The 25,407-nt window shown below is 47.3% G+C and overlaps 1 protein-coding gene across 7 annotated transcripts in view; it reads left to right on the plus strand.

Moving 5' to 3' along the window:
• The window catches only part of PLA2G6 (phospholipase A2 group VI), a 104,586-nt gene that overhangs the window by 26,851 nt on the left and 52,328 nt on the right, over positions 1–25,407 (plus strand). For all 7 annotated transcript variants that reach the window (XM_077277437.1, XM_077277439.1, XM_077277436.1 and 4 more), the window contains exons 6-8: positions 2,158–2,254; positions 3,157–3,339; positions 19,750–19,858. In XM_077277437.1, coding sequence (XP_077133552.1) covers positions 2,158–2,254; positions 3,157–3,339; positions 19,750–19,858 — 389 coding nt within the window. The remainder of the gene's footprint in view (positions 1–2,157; positions 2,255–3,156; positions 3,340–19,749; positions 19,859–25,407) is intronic.

Below are 25,407 nucleotides of genomic sequence, written 5' to 3' on the forward strand. Positions count from 1 at the left end.
CCAAAATTACCCCAAGAACGCAGCAACGGCTCACCCAAGAGGTCACAAAAGACCCCACAACAACATCCAAAGAACTGCAGGCCTCACTTGCCTCAGTTTAGGTCAGTGTTCATGACTCCACCGTAAGAAAGAGACTTGGCAAAAATGGCCTCTATGGCAGAGTTCCAAGGCTAAAACCACTGCTGAGCAATATGAACACATAAAGGGTCTCAGTTTTGCCAGAAACATCTTGATAATCCCAAAGACTTTTGGGAGGATACTCTGTTAACTGAAGAAATAAAAGTTGAACTTTTTGGAAGGTGTGTGTCCCCATTACATCTGGCGTAGATGTAACACCGCATTTCAAAAAAGCAACATCACCCCAACTGTAAAATATGGTGGTGGCAGTATTATGGTCTGGGACTGTTTTGCTGCTTGAGGACCTGGAAGTCTTGCTGTGGTAAACGGAACCATGAATTCTGCTGTCTACCAAAAAATCTTGAAGGAGACTGTCTGGCCGTCTGTTCGTGACCTCAAGCTGAAGTGCACTTGGGTTTTGCAGCAGGACAATAATCCAAAACACACCAGCCAGTCCACCTCTGAATGGCTTAAGGAAAACAAAATTAAGACTTTGGAGTGATCTAGTCAAAGTCCTGACCTTAATCAGATTTGAGATGCTGTGGCATGACCTTAAAAATGTGTTTCATGCTTGGAAACCCTCCAGCGTGGCTGAATTACAGCAATTCTGCAAAGATGAGTGGGCCAAAATTCTTCCAGTGCGTTGTAAGTCTCCTTGCCAGTTATCGTAAACACTTGATTGAACTTGTTGCTGCTAGGGGTGGCCCAACCAGTTATTAGGTATAAGGGCAATCACTTTTTCACACAGGGCCCTGTAGGTTTGGATTTCTTTTTCCCTTAACCATAATAAAGACCTTCATTTAAAAACTGCATTTTGTGGTTACTTGTGTTATCTTTGTCTAATATTTTAATCTGTTGGTCTGAAACATTTAAGTGTGACAAACATCCAAAAGAATAGGAAATCAGGAAGGAGGCAATCACTTTATCACACAACTGTATATCTGTTCATCACATTCACGGTTCTGTTAAATATAGCGTATTCACTCTAGGCAGTACTGCATTTTCATAAGTATTGTATAGTTGTACAAGCCCCAGATAGGTTTTTCTTACCATGTTCAGCCGTTTATTAGTTATCCTGGTTGTTAGATTTCCAAAAGGGACAATCAGAGTTGGAGCTAATATGTCATATTAGTTTTCATGGTTTTTTTTTTTCATTCTCAAAAATCCTTGCTTTACTGCAGCCTGATTGTTGCTTTTTTGTATTAAAGGGAACCTGTCACCACGTTTTTGGAAGATGGGATAAAAATAGCGTTAAATAGGGGCAGAGGTGGGCGTTACATTAGTGTGTGTGTTATGCGTTTATTACCCACCTAAGTTGCCGAAATAACTTTGCAAAGTCTCCGTTTTCGCCTGTCAATCAGGCTGGTCAGGTCGCATGGGCGTTGTCTTCCCCCAGATTTGGCGTAGTTTTCCGTTGGTGGCGTAGTGGTGTGCGCATGCCCAAAGTCCGGAATCCTCTTCCAGGGGATTTAAAATAGCGCGGTGTTCGTTATTGCATTGGTGATCGGTGGGCGCGGCCATCTTCCTTTGGCCGCGCGTGCGCAGAAGCGGCGCTCTGCTGGCCGCGGCTTCAGGAAAATGGCCGCCGCGATATCCATCTGCGCACGCGCGGCATCCCGCGGCCATTTTCCTGAAGCCGCGGCCAGCAGAGCGCCGCTTCTGCGCACGCGCGGCCAAAGGAAGATGGCCGCGCCCACCGATCACCAATGCAATAACGAACACCGCGCTATTTTAAATCCCCTGGAAGAGGATTCCGGACTTTGGGCATGCGCACACCACTACGCCACCAACGGAAAACTACGCCAAATCTGGGGGAAGACACCACGCCCATGTGACCTGACCAGCCTGATTGACAGGCGAAAACGGAGACTTTGCAAAGTTATTTCGGCAACTTAGGTGGGTAATAAACGCATAACACACACACTAATGTAACGCCCACCTCTGCCCCTATTTAACGCTATTTTTATCCCATCTTCCAAAAACGTGGTGACAGGTTCCCTTTAAATTCCCAAACAAAAAACGTAACTTTGTTTTACCTAGATGTGCTGAAGCTATATTGGATGTTGCAGCAGCCCAGGTCCATGTTGAAGATCCTAAATATCATGCAATCCCTTTGCATTGGGCAAAGACCGCTGAGGTATGACATTGCTGGACATAAAATTATAACGCCTTTTTAAATTATTTTTCTCCAGTTAAATGGAGCAGCGATTACGCCAATCTTATGCGGATGGCAGCGACAAGTGATGGACATGCCAGCAAACTGACTGGCACCAGTCCAGCCATGTTCACATTGGCATCTTGTCCTTAATTTTAAATTATGACTGATCCCATGAATAATGGATGTACAGATGTGGAGATGGGCCTAGCTTTTCAACTGCATCACTCTGTGGCAACAGCTTGGCGCATCTGTCTTATTTGTATAGAACAGCAACTAATGCAAAGTCCATTACATCTGCTGCCATATATCTAATACTTTTTACAATATGTGCAGTTCCTGCACAAGGAAGGTTCAGAAACTGTTATTGATCTATCGGTAGCAGGTTTTAGGTGCCAGGAATGTGCCAAAAAATGTCTGAAAGGTGCTAGTCCAGAAACGGGGTCCCATATCCCCTTTTCTGACTGGTGCTGCAGTCGCCGTGACCAGAGAGGTGACTGCACATACCTGGCTCCATCCACTTCTGTGGGAATTCTGTTCATGAGATAGATGATGTCTCGGAGGTGAGATCTTGATTTTTTTTTTTTGATTTTTTTTTTTTCGCAGTACATAAAAAGGACAAGGGTCCATCAAATTCAACGAAAAAAATGGGAGAGCATAAGAACGAATAAGGGTGTGGGTAAACTTCAGAAGTTTGGTTCCTGCTCTTGATCTAGATGGTTGGACAGGGAGCAGCATACTACCACCAGATGGATAGCAAACCTGAAAGATGAGCCTCTGCATAGGCAGAAAGAAAGAGAAATAGAGCATAATCCATGGTCCTACTTCTAGTGTTTTGAGGCTGCCCGATTATTTATTGTGTATTTCCGTTTTTCTTTCTGTAGATGGCTGTACTGATGCTTGAGCGCGGTAGTAAAGTTAATGCTTTAAGTAGAACAGCAGAAACACCTTTACACATTATGGTCAAGAAGGACCGATTTGACTGCGTCATGGTGCTCTTGACAAATGGAGCAAACCCAAATTGTAAGGGTGAACATGGAAATTCAGCCCTGCATCTTGCTATGAAGGTATGACAATTCCTAATGGTTTACTTTGATATTGGTTTAGATAGCGGTAAAAATTTGATTTTACGAAGGTTGGCGGATAAGATTTCACACACAGCCTGGCCCAGGATATGGTGCATAACTTTATAGTGTCTAATTCTCTCGCTGCCAAAGGGGGTGGACAATGTAAACCCACCAAGAGGATGTTGACAAAAATGATGGTGTGCGCTGATCATTTCGAGCTGACGAGCACATGTTCTAAACTTTACTCCTAATCTAAAGTTTTTGTGATCCTAATTCTGCCCATAACTAATGCTTAAAGCATCTACCAGCAAAACCTTTTATTAAGAGCATGTTATTTCAGTCTTTTTCCAGATCTCCAATGTACGTTAATACATAGCAATAAAACCATCTGACTAATATTGTGTAGGTCCCCCTTGTTCTACTAGTATAGCACCCACTTGTTTCAGAACCCCACAAGATCTCATAAGTTGTACGGCATTCAGCAGCAAGATGCTTGCAGCAGAGCCACCAAGTCCTGTAAATGGGAAAGTGGGACCTATAGATCGGAAGTGTTTTTTTACAGCACGTCCCACAGATGAGGTCTGATTGATGCATTTTCGGGCTTTGTCGTGATACTCAAACCATTCGTGTACAAGTTTGGCAACATGGCAGGTGCTTTATACTGCCTCTTCTATTAGAGAATCATGTGTCCTTGGCCTGGAATAATGTTTAGGTAGATGTAACATGTCGAACGAATACCATCCCTGAGATTTTCCAGCAGAACATTGCTCAGAGCACACTTTTCTGCAATGGTGCATCTCTTCCCTAGCGTAATGACACTAGCAGCCATCCAAATGTTGTACAATTGTGATTTTCACAGACCAGCCCCCCTCCAGTTTTGATTTCTCATGTGCCCATAGATATACAACTTAAGCAGTGGACAAGGGTTAACACTACTACTCATTTCACTATAATACACACGAATGAACCGTATTTCCAAATAAAAATTAGAGAACCTTTTCCAAGAAAAGATCCAAGATAAAATGTGTTTTTATTACTTCAAAAACAGTTAAAACGAGTATACCAACAAAATGTCGTGTAGGGGATGCCGTAGAAAAGGACACTTAAACATCCATGGTGTAATCCATAAATAATAAATGATACACCCAACTGGACTTTTAACTAGGAATGTGCTCGTTCCCTAGGTAAATGCTGCAGTATTGTATCTAGCAACAATTAGCATGTAAAGCAGTAAAAGTCCTCAAACAAGCCTACTAATAGGAGGACCAGATCACATTAATTAAGAAATAAAGTGCTATAGTGCCCAGTAAACTACTGTGATGATACAACTTGCCCATAGGTAAAAGGAGATCAAGAGTTAAACTTTCTTTCTCTATCGCCTCTCATTGGGGGACACAGGAACCATGGATGTATGCTGCTGCCACTAGGAGGCTGACACTATGCACAAAAAAAGTTAGTTCCTCCTCTGCAGTGTACACCCCACCGACTGGCATTAAGCACTTCAGTTTAGCTTAGTGTCAGTAGGAGGTGGACACGGGTCTTTCATTAGACCCTTATCTACCTCAATGTGCCTCGTTTTTCTTTCAGATTTTTTCCGGAAGGGATACAGGGTGAACAGTCACACCTGTAATCCCACTAGGCGGACTATGAGTACGGCGTGTACTGCCACCCCGTATCCTCATAGATCCCTCACCAGAACCAAGATCCTAGCACACAAGCGTGCTCAGAAGTCCGGTCCTGGCTCCGTCCCCCACCCACTCGCCCACCAGAGCGTGTCGGTTGGAGGAGACGAGGACGTCCATCAGCAGCTCCCATGGACGTCTGATACCTTCCCAAGGTTTGAGGTTAGTAATGGACGGCGTGGGATGTTTTTAGGTGAGTATTCCCAGATCCCCTCCTCTAGCCCCAGGGGGTCCCTTGGGTTCTCCTTTTTGCTCCCCATTCCTAAAGGGGTCTCAGGAGTGGGCAGGGCTCATCGCTGCTTTTGCAGCACCTTTCTCAGCGCCCTGCGCGGTGGCCTCATAGGCAGCCGCGCTGTGTTCCCTGCGACCACTCTTTCATCCAACGCGGCGGACTTTCTGACAGCCGTGCTCCCTCCTGCGCTTCACCGCCGCGGCCCTCTCCGGCGGTCGCCGTTTTTCCTAATTTAGGCCCCGGCTTCCTCCGGGGCCTCCTTCTGGCGATGCGCTAGCCTGCGGCCGCGCATCTTTATTCTGACGACCTTGCAGGCTGCCGCGCTGCTGCGCCGGCACTCTCCGGCGGTCGCCGGTTCCTAATTTAGGCCCCGGTTTTTCTCGGGGCCTAATTCCGGTGACGCCGCTCCGCCCACTTCCTCCTTTCCTCCTTTCTCCCGCCCGACCATCTCCCATGACTTGGCGTTGCTCCGCCCACCGGCGCCATCTTAGTACTCCTTAGCCCACGCACGCCGCTTAGACCTGTGCTCCGCAGGAGAGGACTACGGTTCCAGATTCCCTTAGCTGGACTTCTGCAGATCCGCATCCCTTCCACGAAAGACTAATTTCCCTGTGGGACCACCTACAGCTGTGCGGCGTCTTCCGTCTGGACATTGGGGGACACAGCAATTTCGTCAGCTGTGAGTAGCTCTGCACTCCAGACTGACACCCCCCTCTGCCCACCTGTCCCCTAACCCTCTGGCATTCTCTTCAGGGACGCTCTCAAAATGTCTACCTCTAAAGGGGGTCGCTCTCGTCCTCCTACTACTTCCTCTTCTGCCTTAGTTAAGTACTTTGCATGTTCGTCTTGTAGCTGCAAACTTCCCTCAGGTCAGTCCTCTCCTCTGTCAGGCCTGCAGCAACCCGATTGCTCCCACCGCCCAGGATCCCCCGGCCAGTCCGCCTGAGAGTGATACCCCCATCCCAAGCTGGGCTTCCTCACTGTCACAATCGTTGGCCGATCTAACACGGGTGTCTCAAACTCTGGTGTCCGTGCTGGATCAATTACCTCTGCAGACCCCCGCAGTAGCCAGCGGGTCGCAGGAGCCTCTGTCCGAGCCCTCTATTATAAGCCGCAAAAGGTCCTGACAGGAACGACGGTCTGAGTCCTCTTCTCGCTCCATCTCGCCACACGGTCCTCCTCTGCCGTCGGCATCCTCCTTCCCTGAGTCAGGCGAGGCGTTCTCTGATGTGCCCTCGGAGGATATTTCGGAGCTGGATTCTAACCAAATCGCTACCATGAGGGATATGGTCCAGAATCTCATTGGCGCGATAAACCAAACCTGTGGCATCAAGGATCCCTCTACAGAACCCGCAGACCAGGCGGTTTCCTTTAGACGGGCTAAACCACCTTCCAAGGTTTTCGCTCCTCACCCTGAATTCAAGGAGATCATGAACAGAGAAAGAGAGAACCCGACCAGATTTTTTCAGAGGGGAAAATGTCTTGGCGTTTTATATCCCTTTTCTCCAGAACTTACTGCCAATTGGACTGTTTCTCCCTCGGTAGACCCCCCCAGTTTCCAGGCTGTCCACCAACACGGTGGCTGTCCACCAACATGGTGCTTCCACTGTCCGGCGGAGCATCTCTGAAGGATTCTAACGATAGTCATAGAATCCTTCGCGAAGTCTTCCTTTGAAGCAGCTGCTCTATGTCCAGCTTTTGCTTCCACTTGGGTTTCAAAATCCATATCCAAATGGGCCAAAGAACTCCGTCGGGGCATCCTGGACGGAGCTCCACCCGAACAGCTGGCGGAACTTGCCACCCAGATTTCTCACGCAGGTGAATACCTGGTCTCCGCTTCTCTGGATGCCGCGTCTTGTGCGGCTCAGGCATCCAGCAATGCTGTTGCCATCCGCCGGACCGTTTGGCTCAAGGCCTGGCAGGCGGACTTGTCTTCCAAAAAGTCCCTTACCAGCTTACCTTTTCAAGAATCACATCTCTTTGGTTCTAAGCTGGACCAAATCATTAACGACGCCACCGGAGGTACAAGTTCTCTTCTTCCCCAGGCTAAACCTCGCCGCCCTCCTCCTAGATGGCAGTTTCGGTCCTTTCGGCCTTTTCGTCGCTTCGCGGCGTCAAACTCCTTCTCCCAGCAGCAACAGAGGCCACAGGCACGCCAAGAGAAAAAGACAGTATCCTTCAGGCCCACTCCTTCCTGGCGTCCTCGCTACTCCCAGGGTAGATCCTCCAGGTCCAGGACTGGAAGATCCACTATTAGGGTTGAACAATTAATATAATGTTCAATTCTCTAGTTGCCTACTCCTGGCCTAATGGATATTGATCATGTGCACTAAAGAAATACACCAGACACAGTCAGCTGTAACTCTCCTTGATCAATGTGTGGCTCAGCTCCAAGAAACGATTTATTAGTCAAACACAATGTTATATATCTCCTGTAAGGGGGCTCGGTTAGCTCTAAAATGGGAGTGATCGGATGTATTCCATTGGTTAGTGGGTTGGGCATGACCAAGTCCATGGGCGGATCCATGAGGTCATCAAGGTGGGTTGGTCCGTGAGGTCATCAGGGTGGGCGTCGCTGTGGGTGGATCCATGAGGTCATCAGGATGGGCGTCATCTTGGATACCAGACCATGCGGCATGCTAAAACAGGAAATGGCGGCCATCTTCAGTGTCTTCATTGTTCATCTTGGATACCAGAGCACATGGCTCTGGTATAGGAGATGGCAGCCATCTTAAGTGTCTCACTTTGTCTGAGGAAAACTTATGTAAGGTTAAACAATACATGTTATGGTTGCTTCTCTCAATTACCTTGTGTTGAGGTTAATTAAGTATTTGATCTTATGGCTCTCCTCAACAGTCCCCCCTAAATACTTTATTAACCTTTTCTTTTATCTTGATCCCACCGTGGTTCCCTAACCCACCGATGTTAAGTGTTATTATGACATCAGAAGCTTCATGACAATATGGATGCTATAGACACCAGAGAATGTGTGACTAATTATGGGTATACCGAGGAGGTATATCGGAGCGTGTTACCAGTGTCCTCGGGACTTCCCTACCTGCTGGATCTATTACTCTCCAATCTCCCATCTCCATGGTTACATAAAATACACATGTGACTCACCCTGATGTACACATCCTAGATCTGACCGTCTTGCCCGGGAGGGGGGGAATTGGAGTTTTCACCAGTTTGAGACAAGTTTTCCCTTGTGGAAAACCTCCCTTTGTAGCTGGACTTTGACAAGCAGGTCAGATCCTACTCTGTCCCTAACTGTCTAACAAATTTACAATGTGAGAGATGGATCCAGGAGGCGCTCAGCAACCCTGACTGAAGTATGAGGAGTCAGGAGCACTTGGTAGGGGCCCTCAAATCTCGACTCCAGGGATGTCTTTCTGATGAACTTCTTTACAAGCTCGTAGTCACCAGGTTAGAAAGCATGGGTACCTTCACTGGAATCTGGACCTGGAATGGATGATAAAACTTGTACATGTGTTACTGACAGTTCTTTAGTAACAACAATTAACAACAATTACAGAATTTACAAGAGTATCACTTCCGAAGGCTAGCTGTTGTGGAAAATATTGACCCAATCTTGGAGGCCCCCCCAAAAAGAATCTCGTATGGTGTGAGTTTAGTGGGACCCCTTGGAGTGTTTCTGACTGAGTATAAGGCAACGTGCAAAATGTCTGTCCAAGTCTGACCTCCTAACTGGCTTTCAGTATTTTATTTTTGAAGGTGCCATTCAGTGTTTCTACTTTCCCACTGCTATGTAGGTGATATGGAGTATGTAAACCCAAATCCGCTCCCACCAGTGTCCATAGTTCCTTAGTCAGTGCTGCAGTGAACGCAGGTCCTTGGTCACTCTCAATTACCTCTGGGACCCCATATCTGCAGACTACTTCAGTCATCAGTCTCTTAACAGTCACTCTGGCAGTCATGTTTGTTACTGGATAGGCTTCGGGCCATCCTGAGAACATGTCAGTCACTACCAGTACATACTCGTACTTCCCTACTTTTGGCATTTGAATGTGATCAATCTGAATCCTCTGAAAGGGATAAAGTGGTTTAGCCAAATGTTTCTGAGTAACTTTCTGAGGCGGTGCTGGATTGCATGTTGCACACACAAGGCAGGACTTGCAATATTTTTGGGTAACAGTAGAGATTCCAGGTGCCATATAAGTCTTCCAAATTAGGTCATTCATCTGATTCTTGCCTCTGTGGGTGATACCGTGTGCCCATTCTGTCACTGAAGGGTACAGATTACGGGGTAGACAGACCTTTTTGTTCATCCTCCAGACTCCATCTTCATCCTTTTTAGCTCCTCCTTCTTGCCATGACTTCTTTTCATCATCTGATGTCTTGTCTTGATGTAGATGGATGATTCTCATAAGAGAGCCTTTAGTCCCTTCTTCAGTGTCTTGTGACACGTACACCGCTGCTTTTTCTTTCCCGAATGGATGCACAGCATAGGTTTTTGCTGTTTTGTCAGCAAAGAAATTCCCCCTTGCTTCTGGAGAATCCAATCTCCCGTGAGCTTTGATCTTGATTACTGCAACCTCCAAAGGTAGATCTAGAGCGGCCACAAGTTCTTGTATGATAGCAGCATGTTTTACAGGAGTTCCACTGGACGTTAGGTATCCTCTGGCTGCCCAGATACTGCCGAAGTCATGAGCCACTCCAAAAGCGTATCTTGAATCCGTGTAGATGTTGACCATCTTCTCCGTCGCTTCCTGACAAGCCAACGTCAAAACTTTAAGTTCCGCTTCTTGTACAGACGTGCGGTGGTAGGGATCCGGCTGAGATGACCTGGTCATGTGTAACCATGGCATATCCAGTATGGAACCTTCCCGTTTCATCTGCAAATCTGGAACCATCAGTGAAGAACGTCAGGTCAGCATGTGGGAGTGGGTCTTCAGACACGTTTTTCTTGGAGACTGCTTCTTCCTGCATTTGTTCGAGACAGTCATGATCCTCTGAGTGTGTAGAGGCATCTTCTCCGAGAGCATCAGTATCATCATCCACATCCCCCCTGGAAAGAGGAAGCAGCGTGGACAGTTTGAGTGACATTATCCGGAATCAAGAGGAAACATTGGAGTCTCATATAGCTTTTATGTCGTGTGGAGCCATTAAGAGAACCGGATGTCCTAAGATGATATCAGAAGTTTTGTCCAGAAGCATATGTGCAGCATGAACAGCTGAGGCAAGTCGGGGAAGCTTGAGACACAGAGTCCAGGCGGGCAGAGTAGTAGCCGATTGGTCTTGTTCTTCCCCCATGTTTTTGTGCTAGGACTCCGGAAGCATGTCCTGCTACTTCACTGACAAACAAGTAAAAAGGTAGTTGATAATTTGGGATTCCAAGAGCTGGTGCAGACTGTATGGCCTGTTTAAGAGCATAGAAGGCTTCAACAGATTTGTGACATAGTGGAAATGCTGACGTTTTAAGGTCATCGTACAACGGTTGCATCAGCTTGGAGGCGTCTGGAATCCATTGGCGACAATATGTGATAAGTCCTAAATAAGCTTGTAACTGCTTAGTTCCTTTTGGTAGAGGAACGGTCTTAATAGCAAGCTTCCTTTCATCCGTTAGGTGTTTCAATTTCGGAGAGAGACAGTGGCCTAAAAACACGACTTTAGGCTGACACCACTGGACTTTGTTGAGGGAAACCTTACAGTTTTGTTGTGCAAGATGGAGACTTGACTCTTCAGCGGTCGCCTGATTAGGACAGCATAGTAGGAGATCATCCACATATCGAAGGAGGACAACTTGATGGTTAATCTCTCTCCATGGCTGTAGACAAGTGGCAAGGGCCTGAGAGAAATGACTTGGTGAGTTCTGTGCTCCTTGTGGTAAGACCGTCCAGGTACTGAAGCCAAGGTCATTAAACATTTGGGCTAAACGAGCATGATATCTCTCCACTGATTCCCCTGGTTCCTGCGTGACATCCTTGAAAGATGTTGACTGATCCGCCAACTTATCCGAGGCCCATGTCTTAAGTTGTTAGCAAAACAAAATACCAGAGTCCCATGTGGTGTCACTGGCAAGTGAGGCATCATTGAATGCGGCCTCCATAACAGGCCAATATGCATCGCCCGCTTTAAGATTTGCCAGGGAAATGAGATCTTGCCACGTGGCTGAGTAATTCCTTTGTATTTGAAGCATGCTCCTGTAGAAAGGCATCGGCTGTTTTTCTGGATCTGGAAGCTGGTTCAACAGAGTAGCAGCTTGCTGGGGTGTAAACTTGACATAGATGGTGGGCTCCTCAGACATGAGCATTGGCACTGTTGGCGGTGGCACCTGAGGCGGGCGTAGAGATGGCACCGCGAGTACAGATGTAATCCCTTGTTTATGAGGAGCAGGAGGAGGTAACAGTCCTGGAATGAGGGGCTCTATTTGGGCAGCTCCAGTCTCATGGTGTGGGGTCCAGGTGATGCAGGCAGTCTTAAAAGCTTTAACAGTCCTGTCCTCATTACTAATTAACCTGATTTCAGAAAAGCAGCAAATGCTTGGGGGGCTACACTTGTTTATTATAATTTCAACGATTTCCCTTGTACATGCATGAACAGGGAAACCGAAAATGCCAACACCAATGGCGGGAATTGTCAAGGTCTCAATGTGCTCACTAATATTTGCATACTCTAAAATGCGAGTTATTGCTGCACGAAGTTGTTGAGCACTAACGTCTGGATGAATAGGGTCATAAGTAGGGGTCACAGTGTGTATGATCATTCTACACAGGAGATTGCCAGCTTTAGTCACCGCTATGTCCCCAACAGCTATCTGACCACGTGACTCAACAATGATATGACTGTCAGCTTGAATAGTCGCCCCTCCTGCTTCCACTATAGCTCTAGCTACACCTCCATTGTGCTCTAACCGAGAATTGGCAGCATTAACAATAGCGTCTGTCTCCATTGTTATGTCACCCTTTCCCACCACTAACAAGGGTCCCTCAGGAAGTTCTTTTTCAAAAATAGGTTGCCAACATTCCCTCCCCTTTGTGCTTCCTGTGCTATTGGTATCCCCCTCCCACATTGAGCCCCCCCTTGATACAGTCGCCACCGTCCCATACAGGTGTGCGCTTGGCTGCGAGACAGCCTGTGAGGTACTGGGTATAGGGTTATGTAGGCTGCGTGAGAGTGCTGTTGTGGAAGCATTGGGAGGAGAGGCCGCTGCTTGGAGCATCTCATGTGGGTGTGCGGCTAAATTGGCAGTGGAAGTGACAGTAGAAAGGGTAGGTGCTGGGGACGATCCAGGTGGGAGGACTGCTGGATTCACAACAGGAGTGATAGGGGAAAGGGTTGGTGCCCCATTGGAAACAACTGATACAGGAAACATGGGTAAAGCCTGTTCACTTCCCGAAGGAATATAGTATTGGCCGTTAGTGGTCATTACTGGGTAACAAGGATTTGGTGATGTGGCGTGTAGCCCTTAATCTGAGATGTTCACCACCAGGAGCAGCACATTCGCCATCCACAACATGGCCGCCGTCAGAATTATATTTACCACCAACAAGATGGCCGCCATCAGAATTATATTTACCACCACCAAGATGGCCGCCATCAGAATTATATTTACCACCAACAAAATGGCTGCCGTCAGAATTGTATTTACCACCAACAAAATGGCTGCCGTCAGAATTGTATTTACCACCAACAAGATGGCCGCCATTACATTTAGCACATGGCTCTGGGCCACCATTTTGGCTGCTATCACATTTAACACATTCGCCATTAACAAAATGGTTTTGTAATACACAACTCAAAACTCTATTCTCTCTATTCCTTTTCTCTTCTACCCAATTTCCATTTTTTTTTTATTTATTTTTTTTAAATACAGACTTTCAGAGACTCTTTCTCCTGCCCTAGCAATAGACAACAATCCATTATCTTGTAGGATACCTTTTTCTTTCTTTCTTTTTTTTTTTTTCTAAGACAATCTTCCTCTCCAGGGGCTGTAACCATCCCCCCTTCTGGCATTCCACACAATTTCCACTAATGTGCATGAGTCTAACTTGCCATCTGAATTTGGCTTAGTGCCTATACGGCAGAACTGCATTACTTTCTCCATCTTTCTATAGATACACAGTATATCTATCTATCAAGATAACAAACACCAAACAAACAATAAGACGGGGGAGATGACTCAAACCTGAGATTCTAAAGGGAACTGAGTCTGCAGTACTCAGTTCCTATTGCTTCTTGTCACGTGGTCCCTGTCTGACTTCCGTGCTCCGTACTTTACAAACCAATTATTCCCTACTTTGTCAAATTGCTCCCTAACTTACCGGTCCCCGTGCAGAGTCAATTACTCGATGTCACGGGGCAAAAAAAGAAAAACTATAAATTTAATTGGCTCAAACTGAGCCAATTGCTCCAAGTTTCAATGAGCCGCTACACAATTTATTATGCCCGAACTGAGCCAATTGCTCTAAGATTTACCGGGCCCCCCTAGGCCGAGTCAATTACTCCAGGTCCTAGTCTCTCTTGTACAGAACTGAAAATCTTATCACAGGCGACAACCGTATACCACAGACAAAAATTATTTTATTTTTTCTACACTTGCTTGCTTTCCTTCTCTATAAAAAAAAAAAAACCTGCTTAATCCCGTTCTCCACATGCTTTTCCTTCTCATCCTGTTCCAAACACAATGCTTTTCCTTCTGTAAACACTTGCTTATTCTTTCTTTCCTAGAAACCTGTTTTTCCTGCTCCAAACACAATGCTTTTCCTAACTACCAGTCATCTCCCTCTGTAAAAACCTGGTTTTCCTGTTTTATCACTTGCCTCTAGCCCTCTGTAGAGAAAAAAACTCGCATCTTTTAACCTACTAGTCATCCCCCCTCTCCACAACATGTAACAGGCAGTAGGCAACTAAAACATGTGACGGTTCTTGCAATTAAATGACCAGCAGCGGAGAGACCCTTCTGCCGTCTTACAGATACCAAGGAAACCGGACACGGTCAGGCAATCTGCACAGGATACCCCGAAGGACACAGGTAAAGACTACAGATTATAAAAAATCAGCAGACTTACCGTGTTCTGTTAAAGAGGTGATCAGTCTCCAGATTCGGGGTACTCAGTGCATCCAGCCGTTCCAGTCGCCGGTTTTCAGGGTTCAGGGCTCTTCCTCTGCTGGCCCCACGTTGGGCGCCAAATATTAGGGTTGAACAATTAATATAATGTTCAATTCTCTAGTTGCCTACTCCTGGCCTAATGGATATTGATCATGTGCACTAAAGAAATACACCAGACACAGTCAGCTGTAACTCTCCTTGATCAATGTGTGGCTCAGCTCCAAGAAACGATTTATTAGTCAAACACAATGTTATATATCTCCTGTAAGGGGGCTCGGTTAGCTCTAAAATGGGAGTGATCGGATGTATTCCATTGGTTAGTGGGTTGGGCATGAGCAAGTCCATGGGCGGATCCATGAGGTCATCAAGGTGGGTTGGTCCGTGAGGTCATCAGGGTGGGCGTCGCTGTGGGTGGATCCATGAGGTCATCAGGATGGGCGTCATCTTGGATACCAGACCATGCGGCATGCTAAAACAGGAAATGGCGGCCATCTTCAGTGTCTTCATTGTTCATCTTGGATACCAGAGCACATGGCTCTGGTATAGGAGATGGCAGCCATCTTAAGTGTCTCACTTTGTCTGAGGAAAACTTATGTAAGGTTAAACAATACATGTTATGGTTGCTTCTCTCAATTACCTTATGTGTTGAGGTTAATTAAGTATTTGATCTTATGGCTCTCCTCAACACCACCTTGGCATGACTCTCGGCAAGACCCCAGTCCACTTCCCAGACTGGCGGCCGTCTCCTCTTCTTCAGGGACGTCTAAATCTCCTCAGTAGAGGACGCTTGGGTCAGGGAAGTTGTATCCTCGGGTTACAAAATAGAGTTCAATTCTCGACCCCCGGATCGTTTCTTCGAATCCCGACCGCCAAAAGACACCGCTCTAATTCCAGGTTTCTTCACAGCCATCGCTTCTCTCCTCAAAGCCGGGGTGATCGTTCCCGTCCCAGAAAAAGAACAGTTTACAGGTTTCTATTTAAACCTTTTTGTGGTACCGAAAAAAGACGGCAGGGTCCGTCCCATTCTGGATCTCAAATTGCTGAACAGGAGAGTTCGTCTGAATCACTTCAGGATGGAATCCCTTCGTTCAGTAATTGCTTCCATGGAAGCTCAGGAGTTTCTGTGTTCCACAGATATTCAGGACGCCTACCTTCATGTCCCGATATTTCCGGGACATCACCGATTCCTGCGATTTGCGGTTCTCCAGCATCATTTTCAGTTCTTCGCCCTGCCGTTCGGTCTTGCAACTGCTCCCAGGGTCTTCACGAAGATCATGGCGGCGCTGATAGCCATCTTGAGGGTCAGAGGCCTGGTTCTGTTTCCGTACCTCGACGACATCCTGATCAAGGCTCCGTCCTTTTCTCAGGCTCACGAAAGTCTGTCCATCATTCTCGACACCCTAGCCCGCTTCGGGTGGCTGGTCAACCGGAAGAAGTCCTGCCTTATTCCTTCTCAGCTCATCGCCTTTCTGGGCATGCTCTTCGACACTCGTCAGACCAAAGTCTTCCTTCCCAAAGACAAGAGATTCATCCTTTGTCGGGACGTCCGCTTGCTCCAGGGCCCTCGGTCTCCCTCCTTCCGATTGGCCATGAAGGATTTGGGGAGGATGATGGCAACATTGGAAGTGATTCCCTTCGCCCAATTTCACTCGCGACCTCTTCAGCAAGCTATCCTGTCTCAGTGGAACAGGTATGTCTTCTCTCCCCGGGTCAAACAGTCTCAACTGGTGGCTCACGTCACCTCTCATCTCCCAGGGCAGGTCCTTCTTCCAGTTCACTGGCAAGTGGTGACGACGGACGCCAGCTTGCTCGGCTGGGGTGCGGTGTTTCGCCACCTGACTGTACAGGGCTGCTGGTCGGCGCAGGAGTCATCTCTGCCGATCAATGTCCTCAAGATCCGGGCCATTTTTCTGTCCCTTCGTCACTGGGAAAGGATTCTCAGGGGCCTTCCAATCCGAATCCAGACGGACAATGCCACGGCTGTGGCTTATGTCAACCATCAGGGGTAGGGGGACTCGGAGCTCCTTGGCCCTTGCCGAGGTATCCAAGATCCTCCTCTGGGCAGAGGCAACGGTTCCGGTGATATCTGCTGTGCATATCCCCGGCGTGGACAATTGGGCCGCCGACTTCCTCAGCCGCGAGGGTCTCGCGGCAGGGGAATGGTCCTTGCTTCAGGAGGTCTTTCATCAGATTTGTCTTCGATGGGGGACTCCAGATGTGGACCTCACGGCGTCCCGAATGAACAGGAAGGTTCGTCTCCAGGTCTCGCGATCCTCTCGCAGTGGGCGTCGACGCTCTGGCCATTCCTTGGTCACAGTTCGGCCTGCCCTATCTGTTCCCACCCCTTCCCTTGCTTCCCAAGCTCTTGAAAAAGATCAAAGCAGAAGGGGTGCCGGTCATTCTGATCTCCCCGGATTGGCCCAGGAGAGCTTGGTTTGCGGAGATAGTCAACCTTCTCGCGGACGCTCCCTGGCGCCTTCCAGACAGGCCCGATCTGCTGTCTCAGGGTCCGATCTGCCACCCGAATTCTCGGTCGCTCAGTTTAACGGCGTGGCTGTTGAGACTGCAGTTCTAAAAGCTTCGGGCCTTTCGGACCGGGTGATTCACACCATGATCCAGGCTAGGAAGCCTTCGTCCTCCAGGATCTTCTTTCGTACCTGGAAGGCTTACTTCCGTTGGTGCGAGTCAAACTGCGTTTCACCCATGTCCTTTTCCCTGCCTTCCATTTTGGCCTTCTTTCAGGCAGGACTGGATTCGGGCCTTGCTCTTAGTTCCCTAAAGGGCCAGGTTTCTGTGCTCTCTATCCTTTTTCAGAAGACCTTGTCTTCTCGACCACAGGTTAAGACCTTCCTTCAAGGAGTAGCCCATGCGGCTCCTCCGTACAGGGCCCCGGTGGATTCATGGGATTTAAATCTGGTGCTGGAGGTTTTGAGAGGTTCGACCTTTGAGCCTCTCAGGGAGGTTCCCCTGCCAGTTCTTTCTCGGAAGGTGGCCTTTCTTGTGGCCATCACTTTTATCCGCCGCGTGTCCGAGTTGGCGGCCCTTTCTTGTCGACCTCCTTTCTTGGTTATCCACCAGGACAAGGTGGTCCTCAGGCCTCCGCCTTCCTTCCATCCTTCCTAAGGTGGTTTCCACCTTCCACCTCAAAGAGGACATCGTTCTACCTTCCTTTTGTCCAGCTCCGACTCACCCTCTGGAGCGGTCGTTGAACAAGCTGGACCTTGTCAGGGCAGTGAAGATCTACCCGGCTTGTACGGCCGCTTTCCGGAATACGGATTCCCTTTTCGTCATTCCTGATGGCATGCGTAGAGGCCTGCTGGCTTCCAAGGCGACTATTGCTCGCTGGATCAGAATGGCAATTTTGGAGGCTTACCGGGTCAAGAACAGAGTGCCCCCTCCGGGGATAAAGGCTCCCTCTACCCGGGCAGTCGGTGCTTCCTGGGCGGTACACCACAGGGCTTCCACCCTACAGCTTTGCAAAGCGGCAACCTGGTCTTCCATCCACACGTTCGCCAAATTTTACAAGGTCCATACCTGTGCTTCGGCGGATGCCAGCCTAGGCAGAAGGATCCTGCAGGCAGCAGTGGTGAGTCCTCTGACCTGATGGAAGTCAGTTTTTTCCCACCCCAGGGACTGCTTTTGGACGTCCCATGGTTCCTGTGTCCCCCAATGAGAGGCGATAGAGAAAACAGGATTTTTGGTTGCTTACCGTAAAATCTGTTTCTCGGAGCCTCCATTGGGGGACACGGCACCCTCCCATGTTATTCAGTTTCTGTTCTTACGTTTACAGTTCTCATGTTTGTGGTTATGTTGTTCAACCTTCTTGTTTTTCTCCTACTGCTTTCTCACTTAATGAAGTGCTTAATGCCAGTCGGTGGGGTGTACATTGCAGAGGAGGAGCTAACTTTTTTTGTGCATAGTGTCAGCCTCCTAGTGGCAGCAGCATACACCCATGGTTCCTGTGTCCCCCAATGGAGGCTCTGAGAAACAGATTTTACAGTAAGCAACCAAAAATCCTGTTTTTTAGTGCCATGTTGTCATTCATTAAATGGAATACATCCAATATAAGGTCTATAAAAAGGTAGCCTAATGGTATGGTTAATTAAAGAGAAGGATCCCATATATCATTATGTAAAGTGCTCTAGTGCCAATATTGTTCAAAACCAATGGGGACTCAATTCTAATGGTCAATTACAACCTAGATCCAATATCCCATTGCCTTAAACGGATGTCCGCAGTGGTAGCAGTGTCCCATACAGCGTCCCCTCACCTCGACGTGCGTTTCGCCGCTAGCTTCTTCCGGAGGCACCTTTACAGCTACCAGTGATCAGACAGATGCTACTGCGCAGGTGGCGCCATCTTTATAGAGATTTAAAAAAAAATTCTCCTCCAAGATGGCGCTGCGGGTATATCATTAACTCCAAAACTGAAAATAAAGATTAAACAACAACCACAAGACGAATTTCATCAGAGTATCATTGCAATCAGTATAACGACGCTGACCTGACAGTGTCTGTAGGTTACTGTGCATAATCATGCTGACAGGTTCCCATTAAAAGGGTTCCGTTTCTGACAGAATTTCCCAAATGCCATGAACTGATGTATTCATAGAAAATGCATCATTATTGACTACAGCACCTCATTTCAAGCCCCCTCTTGTCTTGCCCATGGATGTGTTGTGTAAACAGGGTGCAGTGGTCCATAATTGTCAAGGTGGCAGCCGTCACATCATTTGCAAATGTATCTTCCCTGGCAAAAGCGTTCATCACGTGTAGATTCAAGCAAGCCGATCCCTGTGTATTCAAGTGCTGAACGCCTTTAGCAGCTGTGCACAAGAGCACACCGCCAAGGAAGCAATCACATGGCTGAATGCTTCTATCTTAGTAGCTGTGGCTGTGGTGACCCCCACTGCATCCTCAAGCTGATGGGGGCTTGAAATAAGGTGCTGTGGAAAGTTATCAAGTGAACATCAGTTTTTTAGCATTATAGAAATTTCACACATTTAACACCATAATATGAAGTCTAGTGTTGCACTGTGAGTGTATTAATTTTCAATGGTTCAGGTCGACTGATTCTGAAATCTTCCGTGGGGCTGCTCTGCTGTTCACAGGTATGAGAAAACATGTCTGAATCCGTATTCAGTTTTTCAGTATTAAGTATTTTCAGTTTGGCCACTAGATGGCATTCCTTTGCTTTTATCTTTTCAGACAGCAGGATCTTTTGTAGTTGCTGTCATAACTGTGGTAGAGCATTACTAGGATGTTATCACCGCAGTGATGAAGACCTAGATAGCTGCCTAGTGGTCATGGCCAAATCCTAGCTAATGACTGAATTGGAATCTTTGATGATATTAGATTAACTCAACACCCAACATAAGCGGAAAGCATTGAAGGACTGACATCTACATGATTCTTCCTCAACAGAAAGATCACCTGGAGCTTATTAAAGCCCTCATGGTTTTTGGTGCTGATGTGGAGCTGGCTAATGATTTTGGGGAAACGCCAGGACTCCTTGCAGCTAGAGCAAGTAAAGGTAATGCATATCAATCACTGTAGTGTTAAGTTAATAGTGGAAAATGTATATTTGACCTATATCAAGTACATGATGTATTCCACAGTGTAAGCCATCAAAGATTCCACCTCCCACCCCCTTCAACTAAAGTTCATTTTTTACCTTTGAACCTGTCACAGAAAAGGAAGTTACCAGGCTCCTTGCTTCTTCTCTCCCTATTACCTGCTCCACCGGTCCTATTACCTCACATCTCCTTCAGTCCCTTTTCCTGGTTGTCACAGCCCACCTAACTAAAATATTTAACTTCTCTTTCTTTAAGACTCTTTTTTTTCTTCATCATTCAAACGCACGTCATAAAAAAAAAAAAAAAAAAAAAATCCCGTGACCAGAACTGTACTGCTAGTTGTTGTTGTTATTATTTATTTTGGTGCCATTTATTCCATGGCGCTTTACATGTGAGGAGGGGTATACATAATAAAAACGGGTACAATAATCTTAAACAATACAAGTCACAACTGGTACAGGAGGAGTGAGGACCCTGCCCGCGAGGGCTCACAATCTACAAAGGAATGGGTGAGGGTAGAGCTGGTCATGCAGTGGTTTGGTCGATCGGTGATTACTGCAGGTTGTAGGCTTGCCGGAAGAGGTGGGTCTTCAGGTTCTTTTTGAAGGTTTCCACGGTAGGCGAGAGTCTGATGTGTTGGGGTAGAGAGTTCCAGATTATGGGGGAAGCACGAGAGAAATCTTTTATGCGACTGTGGGAAGAGAAGATAAGAGGGGAGTATAGAAGAAGATCTTGTGAGGATCGTAAGTTGCGTGCAGGTAAGTACCGGGAGACGAGGCCACAGATGTATGGAGGAGACAGGTTGTGGGTGGCTTTGTATGTCATGGTTAGGCTTTTGTACTGGAGTCTCTGGGTAATGGGGAGCCAGTGAAGGGATTGACAGAGGGGAGAGGCCGGGAATAGCGGGGGGACAGGTGGATTAGTCGGGCAGCTGAGTTTAGAATAGATTGGAGGGGTGCGAGAGTGTTCGAGGGGAGGCCACAGAGCAGGAGGTTACAGTAGCCGAGGCGGGAGATGATGAGGGCATGGACTAGGGTTTTTGCAAATTCTTGGTTTAGGAATGTACGGATCCGTGAAATATTTTTAAGTTGAAGGCAGCAGGAAGTGGAAAGGGCTTGGATATGCGGTTTTAAGGAGAGATCAGTGTCAAGGATTATCCCGAGACAGCGAGCTTGTGGGACTGGGGAGAGTGGGCAGCAGTTTACTGTAATGGATAGGTTCGTTGGGGGGTCGCATGAGATGGGGAAAGACAATGAATTCTGTTTTGTCTATGTTAAGTTTTAGAAATCTAGCGGAGAAGAAGGATGAAATAGCGGATAGACATTGAGGGATTCTGGTTAGTACGGTGGTGATATCTGGTCCAGAGATGTAGATCAGTGTGTCATCAGCATAGAGATGATACTGAAAACCGTGAGATTCTATGAGCTGTCCCAGGCCAAAAGTGTAAATGGAGAAGAGCAGGGGCCCTAGAACTGAACCTTGCAGGACTCCGACAGATAAGGGGCGAGGTGGTGTGTGAATGGGAGACGCTGAATGTTCGGTCAGTTAGGTATGACGAGATCCAGGATAGGGCCAAGTCTGTGATGCCAAGGGAATAGAGGGTCTGTAGTAATAGGGAATGGTCCACTGTGTCAAAGGCAGCCGACAGGTCGAGGAGGAGGAGGATAGTAGTGTCGCTTGCTCTTGGCGGTTAATAGGTCATTGGTGACCTTAGTTAGGGCAGTTTCAGTGGAGTGGTGTGACCGGAAGCCTGATTGTAAGCGGTTGAAAAGGGAGCAGGAAGATAGATGGGAGGACAGTTCAAGATGGACGTGTTGTTCCAGTAGTTTTGACGCATAGGGGAGAAGTGATATAGGGCGATAGCTAGATACAGAGGATGGGTCAAGAGAGGGCTTTTTGAGGATAGGTGTGATTGAGGCATGTTTAAAGCTTGAGGGGAAAACACCAGTTGTTAGTGATAGGTTAAAGAGATGGGTTAGGTTTGGGATGAAGACTGGCGAGGTTTGGGTTGAAGTGGGAAGGGATCGGGTCAAGTGCACAGGTGGTGAGGTGCGATCTTGAGAGTAGAGTGGAGAGTCGATCTTCTGTAATAGTGGAGAAGTTGGTTTTGGAGATGGAGGGCTGGGTAGTTGGGAGGAAGGGCTCTGGGGGTTGTCGGCTAAAACTGTCTCTGATGGTCTCAATCTTCTGCTTGAAGAATGAGGCAAAGTCTTCAGCAGAGATAAGTGAGGAGGGAGGAGGTGCTGGGAGACGGAGGAGAGAGTTGAAGGTGTTGAATAACTGTTTAGGGTTGTGAGACAGGGAGGATATGAGAGATGAGAAGTAGGTTTGTTTAGCTGTGGCGAGTGTGGTCTTGAAAGTAGTGAGGGACTGTTTGAATGCGATGAAGTGCTCGTTGGAGTGGGATCTTTTCCATCTCCGCTCTGCAGCCCTGGAAGCTCGCCTTAGTTCTTTGGTCAGGCTGGTGTGCCAGGGCTGTCTGTTGATTTTGCGAGCTTTGGTATGTGTGAGAGGGGCAAGAGATTCCAAAGCTGCAGCTATTGTGGTGTTATATAGAGCAGCAGCGTCATCCACATTGTGTAGGGAACTTACAGTTATATGAAAAAGTTTGGGCACCCATATTAATCTTAAGCTTAATGTTTTATAAAAATTGTTTTTTTTGCAACAGCTATTTCAGTTTCATATATCTAATAACTGTTGGACACAGTAATGTTTCTGCCTTGAAATGAGGTTTATTGTACTAACAGAAAATGTGTAATCTGCGTTCAAACAAAATTTGACAGGTGCATAAGTATGGGCACCTCACCAGAAAAGTGACATTAATATTTAGTAGATCCTCCTTTTGCAAAAATAACAGCCTCTAGTCGCTTCCTGTAGCTTTTAATGAGTTCCTGAATCCTCGATGAAGGTATTTTTGACCATTCCTCTTTACAAAACAATTTCAGTTCAGTTAAGTTTGATAGTCGCCGAGCATGGACAGCCCTCTTCAAATGATCCCACAGATGTTCAATGATATTCAGGTCTGGGGACTGGGATGGCTATTCCAGAACAGTGTAATTGTTCCTCTGCATGAATGCCTGAGTGGATTTGGAGCGGTGTTTTGGATCATTGTCTTGCTGAAAGATCCATCCCCTGCGTAACTTCAACTTTGTCACTGATTCATGAACATTATTGTCAAGAATCTGCTGATACTGAGAGGAATCCATGCGTCCCTCAACTTTAACAAGATTCCCGGTGCCGGCATTGGCCACACAGCCCCAAAGCATGATGGAACCTCCACCAAATTTTACTGTGGGTAGCAAGTGTTTTTCTTGGAATGCTGTGTTTTTTTGCCGCCATGCATAACGCCTTTTTGTATTACCAAACAACTCAATCTTGGTTTCATGAGTCCACAGGACCTTCTTCCAAAAAGAAATTGGCTTCTCCAAATGTGCTTTTGCATACCTCAGCCGACTGTTTGTGGCGTGCTTGCAGAAACGGATTCTTTCGCATCACTCTCCCATACAGCTTCTCCTTGTGCAAAGTGCGTTGTATAGTTGACCGATGCACAGTGACACCATCTGCAGCAAGTTGATGCTGCAGCTCTCTGGAGGTGGTCTGTGGATTGTCCTTGACTGATCTCACCATTCTTCTTCTCTGCCTTTCTGATGTTTTTCTTGGCCTACCACTTCTGGCCTTAACAAGAACTGTACCTGTGTTCTTCCATTTCCTTACTATGTTCCTCACAGTGGAAATTGACAGGTTAAATCTCTGAGACAGCTTTTTGTATCCTTCCCCTGAACAACTATGTTGAATAATCTTTGGTTTCAGATCATTTGACAGTTGTTTTGAGGAGCCCATGATGCCACTCTTCAGAGGAGATTCAAACAGGAGAACAACTTGCAAGTGGCCACTAAGTAGCTTTTCTCATGATTGCATACACCTGGCTATGAAGTACAAAGCTCAATGAGGTTACAAAACCAAAAAAAGTGCTTTAGTAAGTCAGTAAAAAGTAGGTAGGAGTATTTAAAACAAGAAAATGATAAGGGTGCCCATACTTATGCACCTGTCAAATTTTGTTTGAATGCAGATTGCACATTTTCTGTTAGTACAATAAACCTCATTTCAAGGCAGAAACATTACTGTGTCCAACAGTTATTAGATATATGAAAATAGCTGTTGCAAAAAAAACAATTTTTATAAAACATTAAAGGGAACCTATCACCCCGTTTTTTAAAGATTAGATAAAAATAGTGTGAAATAGGGGCAGAGGTGGGCTTTACATTAGTGCCTTTTTGGTGCCTTTACACCCCCGTTAGGCTGCCGAAATACCTTTGTGAAGTGGCCGTTTTGTCCTGTCACTCAAGTTGGTCAGGTCGGATGGGCGTGGTCACAGCGCTGTTTGTCCCCCAGGATCCTGCTCATCATTACGTTGGTGGCGTAGTGGTGTGCGCATGTCCAGCAGGCAAATACACTGCCCAGGAGATGAATAACAGCGCGGTCTTCGCTATTCAGCCGTTTACCAGTGGGCGCGGCCATCTTTCCTGTGGCCGCGCCTGCGCAGATGGAGCGCTCTGCTGCCCGGGGCTTCAGGAAAATGGCCGCCGCGATCTCCATCTGCGCACGCGTGGAATCCCGCGGCCATTTTCCTGAAGCCCCGGGCAGCAGAGCGCTCCATCTGCGCAGGCGCGGCCACAGGAAAGATGGCCGCGCCCACCGGTAAACGGCTGAATAGCGAAGACCGCGCTGTTATTCATCTCCTGGGCAGTGGATTTGCCTGCTGGACATGCGCACACCACTACGCCACCAACGTAATGATGAGCAGGATCCTGGGGGACAAACAGCGCTGTGACCACGCCCATCCGACCTGACCAACTTGAGTGACAGGACAAAACGGCCACTTCACAAAGGTATTTCGGCAGCCTAACGGGGGTGTAAAGGCACTAATGTAAAGCCCAGCTCTGCCGCTATTTCACACTATTTTTATCTAATCTTTAAAAAACGGGGTGATAGGTTCCCTTTAAGCTTAAGATTAATAGGGGTGCCCAAACTTTTTCATATAACTGTATGTCTGTGAGAGGGAGGAGGGATTCAGAGAGTGAATATAGATCAAGGTGTTTAAGATTTCTGCGAGGTTGTGCAAGTTTGTGGGGTGGGGATTGTAGACAAGGAGTGGCGAGGGAAGAGAATGTGAGTAGATTGTGGTCAGGAAGAGGTGAGTTAGAGAGGTTAGATAGGGAGCAGAGGCGGGTGAAGATGAGGATGTGTGACCATCTTTGTGAGTGGCTGCAGAAGACCATTGAGTGAGGCCGAAGGAGGAAGTGAGAGATAGAAGTTTAGTGGCAGCTGAGAGGGAAGTGTCAATGGGGATGTTGAAATCGCCCATGATGATAGTGGGGATGTCCGCAGAAAGGAAATGAAGTAGCCAGGTGGTGAAGTGGTCAAAGAAGGTGGTGGCTGGCCTTGGGGGGCGGTAAATGACAGCCAGTTGGAGGTTGGTGGGGGCATAGATGCGCACAGAGTGCAC

Source organism: Ranitomeya variabilis, chromosome 8 (genome assembly GCF_051348905.1).
Source record: "Ranitomeya variabilis isolate aRanVar5 chromosome 8, aRanVar5.hap1, whole genome shotgun sequence".
Classification (NCBI taxonomy): domain Eukaryota; kingdom Metazoa; phylum Chordata; class Amphibia; order Anura; family Dendrobatidae; genus Ranitomeya; species Ranitomeya variabilis.